Source organism: Pseudophryne corroboree, chromosome 4 (genome assembly GCF_028390025.1).
Source record: "Pseudophryne corroboree isolate aPseCor3 chromosome 4, aPseCor3.hap2, whole genome shotgun sequence".
In the NCBI taxonomy this organism is placed as follows: domain Eukaryota; kingdom Metazoa; phylum Chordata; class Amphibia; order Anura; family Myobatrachidae; genus Pseudophryne; species Pseudophryne corroboree.
In genome coordinates this window covers 695,411,346-695,420,486 of record NC_086447.1, presented here as the reverse complement: position 1 = coordinate 695,420,486, position 9,141 = coordinate 695,411,346, and the positions used below count along the sequence as shown (strand labels likewise).

General features: G+C 44.0%; 1 protein-coding gene across 3 annotated transcripts in view; it reads right to left on the bottom strand.

Annotated features, from left to right (window-relative positions):
* Positions 1–1,390: 1,390 nt before the first annotated feature.
* TTC13 (tetratricopeptide repeat domain 13) overlaps positions 1,391–9,141 on the bottom strand; it is a 227,023-nt gene continuing 219,272 nt past the window's right edge. For 2 of the 3 annotated variants that reach the window (XM_063917918.1, XM_063917919.1), the window contains exon 23: positions 1,391–3,302. In XM_063917918.1, the coding sequence (XP_063773988.1) occupies positions 3,188–3,302 (115 nt within the window). In that variant the 3' untranslated portion in view covers positions 1,391–3,187. The remainder of the gene's footprint in view (positions 3,303–9,141) is intronic. The other variant, XM_063917920.1, reaches the window with a different exon arrangement.

Sequence of the window (9,141 nt, the reverse complement as noted above, 5' to 3'; positions counted from 1 at the left end):
TACCTCGGGCTTTTTTCCCTTATACATGTGTACCCTCGTGTCAGGGACAGGGGGTTCCTCTGTGATATGCAACACTTCTTTTATTGCAATAATCATATATCGAATACATTTAGCCACTTTTGGCTGTAACTTTACATCATCGTAGTCGACACTGGAGTCTGAATCCGTGTCGGTATCAGTGTCTGCTATTTGGGATAGTGGGCGCTTCTGAGACCCTGAAGGTCCTGGCGACATAGGGACAGACACGGGTTCACTCCCGGACTGTTCCTTAGCCTCAGCTTTGTCTAATCACTTGTGCAATAAGCTCACACTAGCACTTAAAACATTCCACATATCCACCCAGTCAGGTGTCGGCACCGCCGACGGAGACCTCACATTCATACGCTCCCCCTCCTCTCTAGGTGAGCCTTCTACCTCAGACATGTCGACACGCGCGTACCGACACACCACACACACAGGGAACCTCTTATCTGAAGACTGTTTCCCCACCAGGCCCTTTGGAGAGACAGAGAGAGAGTATGCCAGCACACACCCCAGCGCTGTATGACCCAGGACAAAAACACAATAATATTATGTTTACCCAAATAGCGCTGTTTACATATACAATATGCGCTAATCTTGTGCCCCCCCTCCTCTTTAAAACCCTCTGTCTACCGTGGTATAAGCAGGGGAGAGTCCGGGAGCTTCCTCTCAGCGGTGCTGTGGAGAAAAAAATGGCGCTGTGAGTGCTGAGGGAGAAGCCCCGCCCCCCTCGGCGGCGGGCTTCTGTCCCGCTGAAAATCTCAAAATTTGGCGGGGGCTCTTATATATGTACAGTGCCCAGCTGTACATATACTTATTTTTGCCAAAAGAGGTCTATATTCTGCCCAGGGCGCCCCCCCTGCGCCCTGCACCCTTACAGTGACTGCCGTGTGTGAGGTGTATGGGAGCAATGGCGCACAGCTGCAGTGCTGTGCGTTACCTCAGTGAAGATCATGAAGTCTTCTGCCGCCTCTGAAGTCTTCTTTTCTTCTCATACTCACCCGGCTTCTATCTTCCGGCTCTGCGAGGGGGGACGGCGGCGCGGCTCTGGGACGGACGGCGAGGGTGAGACCTGCGTACCGATCCCTCTGGAGCTAATGGTGTCCAGTAGCCTAAGAAGCAGAGCCTTGAAACTCACAGAAGTAGGTCTGCTTCTCTCCCCTCAGTCCCTCGATGCAGGGAGTCTGTTGCCAGCAGTGCTCCCTGAAAATAAAAAACCTAACAAAATACTTTCTGACAGGAAACTCAGGAGAGCTCCCTGAAGTGCACCCATCTCCTCTGGGCACAGTATCAAACTGAGGTCTAGAGGAGGGGCATAGAGGGAGGAGCCAGTGCACACCCAGACCTAAAGTCATTCTTAAAGTGCCCATGTCTCCTGCAGAGCCAGTCTATCCCCATGGTCCTTACGGAGTCCCCAGCATCCTCTAGGACGTTAGAGAAACATGTATAACTGAACAGATTATGATGTCCAGTGTTTTGCTTCTGTACCTACCGGCCGAATCGGAACGTCATATCGGCCAAATTGGTCAGTGTGTGTAGCCGATCTGCACACTCCCACGGTCACATGCGATATTGTTGACGCACGGCTGATCTAGGTGATATCGCATGTGGCACCATGCAGTGTAATGATAGACGGAATGAGAAATAGTTCCAGCCTTCATTACCAAAGATACATAGGCCGGGTACAAATCGCTCCAGCGTGTACCCACCTTTAGTAACTAGACCCCTGTGTGGGAGATGTATCAAAACCTTGGAGAGAGAGTAAATACTAGAAATGTGCAGATTCAGATTACTTGGTTCTTTTTGCCATAATAGTGCAAGTTCGAATTTATCCAGAATATATTGGTTATCCAAAACACGTGAGAACCAATAGCCAAAAGGATGTCATTTTGAGATCCGAGTAAAACCTAACCTGCACATCTATATTAAGTACTAACCATAGAGCTCCTAACTGCCCTTCTTCAAACACCACCAGCAAAAAGGCTGTTTGGAACTGATCAGTTAGTACTTTATCTCTGTCAATTTTAACTCTTTCGAAGCTTTGACACACCTCCCCCTGAAGCATAGGACACAAAGTAATGGTGTGTTTCAGATACGGTAACCCCATGGAATAGCTTTTCAAACACGGAAAGATCTCGCAAACTGGACCAACCCTTATAGTAGGGAGGCCAATCCAGGGATCGGTGGGACCCATGGATTTAGGCCCAAAAACGGCTTGGATTAGAATCTCCAATCCCGGGGATTCAGGGATCAGGTGGCCCTTCGTTTATTTGAAGCCGGGCAGCGTTGAGCGTCCTCAGGACACTCAGATGCTGCCTAGCTCCCAGCTCCCCTGTGAAGCGCGACGTGCAGTCACAGGTCACACTGTACTGTCCGGTGTCACCCGCCGCTGACAGAGACACGAACGTTTCCCCAACCACCCGCCCTTGTTGTATGGTGAGTTATGTGTGCGGGACGGACACATAGGGAAAAGCAAATCCCAGGAATTCCGGGATTCAACATTTTTTCAATCGCGATAACCGGGATTGAAAAAAATGGCCTCCCTACTTTACAGCATAACAAATACATCAAAATACTTAAAATCAATTTTTATAAAATTATACTGACAATGGTTTTCACTCATCATGTGTATCAAGTAACCAATGTCTTCAGTAGCTGATCAGGTCTTCTCAAATGGCAGAATTAACTTTGAGAGACTATTTTCACTCCTGTTTGAAATCGTACACCCACAATAAAATTAGCCTGTAACACCCATAATCAAATTAATAGTGAATTAGTATAGAATTAAAGGAATATGCATACAACCAATTGTACCGTGGACATAAGAGTTAAATCCATAGAAACAGAAAGTATGCAAATTCAATAATCATAATCAATGTAAAAACAAAAATGAACACTAGGGGCAGCTGCACTTTCTGATCACTAGAATTGACACAGTTCGCTTTGATCAGACTAACTGGTGGGAAATTTAGCATCAAAAGGAATACCAATTTAAGTTCGAATGAGTAGATTTATATATTATATAAAAAAATAAAATAAAATAAAAAAGAAGTATCAAAAGTGGTAAAGACCCCAGTTTGTTCAAATTGCACTTTTTGAAAATAATATAAAAATAACTTAATATGCAAGAGGTCCCTGCCAGTTGCTTGTACAAATATAGATCTAGTCATGATTTCTCGTCACAGCGATGAGAAGAGTCGGTGTTCAATACTTCAATCATTGCTCTCAGCGTAGGGAACGATTCTGAGACCGAAGTAAGGCTCTTATGCGACGAAGGCAAACTGGGGGACACAATAGAAGATCGTGAGAAATGTAGATCTGTTGTGAAAAGTATTTGTTATTATGTCATCAGGAAATACAAGATTAATCAGTGTACTCAAGGAGGTTCATTGCGTATAATTTTTATTGACACTTGTTGATATTAAATGAAATGAGAATTGAATTTAAATTATTTTTAAAAATCTGTGTTTAGTTTGAAGTAGTTCTATACAGTATTCTCGCCTACCATTTAACTTTTGCTTTAAATATCAACTGTAGACTTTGAAATGAAAATAAAGGTGGTGACTATCCTGCAGCTAGTCTAGAGAGCTGACTGACAGGAGCCTTGTGCAGCTTTGCCATGAACGTGTGTCGCCAAATCAGATGACATCTGACAATTTGGCAAATTTAGTAAGCGTCTATTTTGTTGGTCAATTTCCGTTGGTGATGCCTTTGGTAAATAGTTGGATTGTAAAACCATCGGAAAATGGACTAATGACCGGCTTTAGAACATGGAGCCTGATTCAAGGAACGTACGTCAATGCCGGCACAGCGGTGGATGTGTATGGAGTTACTGTGCGAAAATATGCAATTGCCGCAACCGCCTGAATTAGTATTTCGACACCCACCAGTAGCTTTGCGAGTCAGAGTGGCTGGGCACCAAGACTCTGCATCATTCGCATATCAGTCGATTATCGAACTTCGGTGTATCCCTATAGTTGTTCAGTATGGCCACAGGAAGTATGACGCCGGAGCAATTGCAGCTGTGTACAGATTCAGTCACAGGCTGAGACACGTTCCCTGAATACAGTCACAACACAATTGCGCTTTTGCCGCCACTCCCCATAATCGCTCCCCAAATGATCACTAACTGTCAATTACTTTGCAGATAAATAATAAATAAATCCTCACTGCAATCTCCATTGCATGACTTAAGGTGGGTACACACGGTACAATGTGTATCCACCGATGCATTGGACGCTCCTCGGGGCAACATATCAGGTGGCCATACACAAAGAGCGGTCTGGTGCATGACCATCCGCTATACCACCCCCACCCCCGCACACATAGTGCTGCATGGGATCAGCAGCCGCTTCCCTGATCTTTTGAACATGCAGTAAGATCAGGGGGAAAGTGACAGACGACCCCACGGGAGCATGCCGTGCATGATATCGTGTGACAATGCTAAATTCCTTTGTCGTATAAACAACCCTTTATGAAGCTAAGAACACTGAACGCTGTTTACTTAAGAAGTACCGTAATGGTACGCTATCTGCGTAGCGATCGCTCAGCCGTAGGCGAGACGCTCAAGCGTCACGTTCGCTCACGGCCCAGTGATCACAGGACACGTTATTGGTTATGTCTAGGGGAATGATTCGCTGTAGCGTAGCATACGCTCGAGACCACGAGGAGGTCGCCAGCGATGCAGACGCTCACAACACTATACCTTTATGATAAAACCTTATACCAATGAAATACACTGAATACCTTAATGTGAGTACAGGGTGTAAGTGCAACCTTGTGTAACCTGACTATCTACAAAGCTGCTTGAGCGTCACCGACGCTCAAGTGAACACTTATCACTATAGAAAATACACAGATACTGGTTTAGGTTCCAAGGCCTATTAACTGTATTATATCTAATATACTTGTAAAAGGGGATAACAGTACAAATGATACACTACAATATAACAGAGACTTCCTAACCACAGAACTAAACAATAAATACAAAAAGACAATACTACACTGACCTAAATGCAATACAATACAATACTATCTAATACAATACAATACTATCTTATACAATACAATACTAGCCTAGTCTAGGGGAGATATGAGAGAACAGAACAGAGAGAGAGAGAGAGAGAGAGAGAGAGAGAGAGAGAGAGAGAGAGAGAGAGAGAGATATTGGCTCACAGAAAGACAATGATAACGGAGAGAAACTTACGCACAAAGGGTATGATCGCCTGCGCCTCGATATCCAGCTCCCGGCTATCAGCAGATAACCGTTGATGAGAGAGTGAGCTGGATGTGGTCGGCCTGCCTATTTATGCTACTCACACAATGCAATCTATTGGTCCCTACAGTCTCACTGTCCATTGGACGCAGGAACTCGGCTTCGCATTATAACAAAGGTCACAAGTTGATTCATATCAGTGGCCCTGGTTATGCAAAACAATGGGTGATAACTAACACATTCCTGTCTTCTGGAGGGGGTATTGTTTGGCGAATACAAAACAGAATCCTGTCTGGGTTCTGTTCTATATTCATGATGTCCACTTTCAGTTGAGACAATGACATCTCAGCCCTCATTCTCCTGTATACAAATCCAGCCCCATTTGTAAACACAGGTGTTGACCCTCCTCATTGAGTCTCAAAAGCTCAGTGTAATTAAAGACTATTGTACTCCGTCTGCGGGAAAGATACTGATTTGGAGTACAATTGATCTTCAATTACTATTCCTGTGTTTACCTTATGCATGTGTAGAGATGAGGCCCTCTTAACATGCAAACTATTGTTTGGGGGATCTCTGAGGTCAAAGAGACATTTGAGACCTACTGATGCCTGTCTCCAACTGTTCAGATGCATGACTAAGTAAGGACAAATAATAATGAATAAATGGACATAACTTCTTATGTCCATAACTATTCGCACGAGCAATTAATCTGCTCCAAACCAACACCGGAATATTGCTATTTAAATACTCTTCCGATAGGTACCAAACACCACTGTCTGACTCCTGTTAGACCCTTCGCACAATACAAAGAGGGATTCCTCCGTTCAGGGACATTCTATATTAACCAAACTTTCAGAATCTATCAAAGGGACCATAATCTATAAACTACATTAATTGTGAAAATATGTAACGAATGAGTCGCACGCTACGACTACGTAAACTCTACCGTAAATACGCATACCGCGCCTGTGAGTGCACGCTATTGCGGGTATGCGCCTCCACGGGAGAGCGCATGCACGCGCAGCGCGGACCAGTGTGCGGTGCAAATATGGCAACGTGCATAGAGACATTTTTCTGACTTCGACAGTCCACCCTTTGGCAGTCAATAATAACTGCCACAAAACATTTAAGGAGAAAAATGTAAGTCAGGGGTTAATTGATTTCCATGGTGGGGTAAGGAAGAAGAGAGGAGTAGGTGTGAAAAGGGTATGACCTAGTGAGAAAGTAGAAGCATGTGTGTATGAGTCCATGTTTGGGGGGTCATGTATCATCGTGCCGTACGTGTGGTAAATCAAGCTTCGAGGTATTGCGAAGTATACATTTGAATTCCTTCTTATCCCGTACTAAGGGTCTGTGGATGGGCTGTCAAACTCTACCGAGCTCATTTCGGCTGTGGTTGTAACAAAATGGGGATGCACATTTTAATTGATGATACATGAATGGGGGAGGTATGTGGTTGCTGATATCTGTGCCTGTATTCCCTATCGTCTATGTGTGTTATTACCTGAGGGTTGTAGAGATGAAGATAAAGAACACTTACGAAAAATGCAATGATATTCTATGTCAGGGAAATGTACATCTGTTGTTGAAGTTGTGTTCGGTATCTGTTGAGAGTCGTCTTCTTTGCGCTGTTTTGCTCCTTAGGCATGAGCAACAAGCTTTGTCAGTGCCATCAGATTTACAAAAATGTTGGGCTAGCGTGAGTTTAAAAATACTAGGGAAACTGGGGATCCATGGCAAAGTTCATCAAGTGTCCATATTTAAAGTTGTCAAATCTTCTTCTTTGGTGCTTGTCTGTTGTCTGTATACATCTCGTCTCGTCAGCTTCCTCGTCCAAGGGGGTCTTTGTATCTGGGAGAAAAGCAGAAAAACAGGTGAAAGAAACGGACCGTATAATCGCATTTTCATCACATTCTGGTTCATGTGTAACAGTCATCACTTCAGGCAATACTTTTCCAATATAACACAATCCTTCAGAGTTTGGGGCTAGCCACTTGTACGCCTTTCTCCCGCATATGAAATATGCGTCATCGGGGAGAACATATGGGACGGAGAAGGACATGACCATGTTACAAACCTTCCAGGTGAAATCTCCTGACCCTAATTCTTCCAACTGCTTAATGCACGTATCGGTTTGTACGATATGTGCACAGTATCCTGGTGATACCTCTCCAACTCTAGTAATCCTATTTCCTAAGGTATATCGATACCGGAAAGATTTTCCTCTACTGGCTATGTGGCGTACGAGCTCTGTATCTGTAGGCATTCTATCTGCTCTGTGTGAAAAGGTCATGGTGTGGTTACTCCATGACACTTCCCAATTTCCCGGTTTTCTGGGATTGGAGATGTTAAAACATATGAGGGACCTATCCACATGGTATTGGTGGAGCTTCAAACTAGGAGGGCTGGAGATATTAAACCTCCGGTCCACCGGTCTCCCACCACTTAGCTCAAGTACCTCCCCTAACGTTAAAGGAAATGGTACTAGCCCTGATTTGCTGTGTCCCTGAGGTACTTGAGAGCATACCCAACAATCGGTCTTATTTAACACATTACCCACTAAGGAGTGATAGTCACTCAATGGATGCCGGTCCATATGGATATTAAAACTGGATTGGCATTTCTTTGTTACAGAGCCTACAGATACAACTTTCTTTTTGAACTAACATTCTTTCACAGTTGTTTACAAATAACATGGTTGTTAGATCGTGCCCGGTACTCGCCTTTGCTTGGTGATTGGGTTGCTATTGGAAATTTACACCTCCGTCTCAGTCATCAGGACCTTTCTGGATCCTTTCTCGACCTCACTGGTACTCTCACCGAAACAGACTGCTCTGGTCAACATCATGGTTAACGGGAAAAATCCATATCACAGTCTCTTGGGGCAAGTCCATCTTACAGGAGGAGAAAAGAAGAAATTTGTAAATGGGGTATAAGAAAATCAGTTTGAGGGGGAGAGAACTCGTTACGATAATAAGTTCTCTCGTTTTGTTGTTCTTTTTGTTCTGCTGTCCTCTCAAAAGGCGCTGTCTCTTCAGTCTTCCGAATGAACCTTCTGGTGATGTAATCTTTCTTCCTAACTAGCGATCTTTCTGTGTGGAGCAAAAATCTGGCATTACCATTGGTTAACACTTAGGGGTGACATACCATCTTTAAATCATGGAAACATGAGTGAGGAGAGAGAGAAAATAAAAAACAAAAGAGATAGAGAACAATTCATGTGCATATATACATTACATAACCCGACAATAACCACCAATAAGAGAAGAGAAACAAAGCATTTTTAAACGTTGTCAACATTAAGAAAACATTGTCAGACTATTAGGCTGTCGTATCTACGTGTCTAATGGTTTCCTTGAGCAGTCCCTCCCCACCAGCACTTGCATTATTCCACTGTCTGTATCTGGCCAGAATACATTGTGGTGGATAGGTCATGCTGGGGTTTGGTAGACTTCTGCAAGGACCAAGCGAATATGCAATGTTTGAATTCTTACCAATAATCGTCAGAGATGGGGATAGAGAGAGGGAGAGAAAAACATTTTTCACAAATACATTTACAACTTTTCACCTGGTCATTCCTGTGTCTTTAGTGAATGACCTCCCACTTCATTAACCGTTACTTCAGGCTTGCCTCCATTCCTAATAATCACCTTTCCTGCCTATGTGATCCTTGATTATAATGGTGTGTATTGTAATTTTGCTCATTTCTTGGTCTAGGGGGTCTAACTTTATGTGGGTTATTACAGTTGTTGGCATAATGCCCTTCTCTTCTACAATGGTAACAAATCCTTGGCTTTCTCCATGTGCTAGGGGCCTGGGGTTCCGGTCGACTTGATGCATCCTCTAGTGCTTGGATGTTCAGTGTCATCAACCGCTCTCCCTGCGCTTCCCTGGTTCTTTGGATA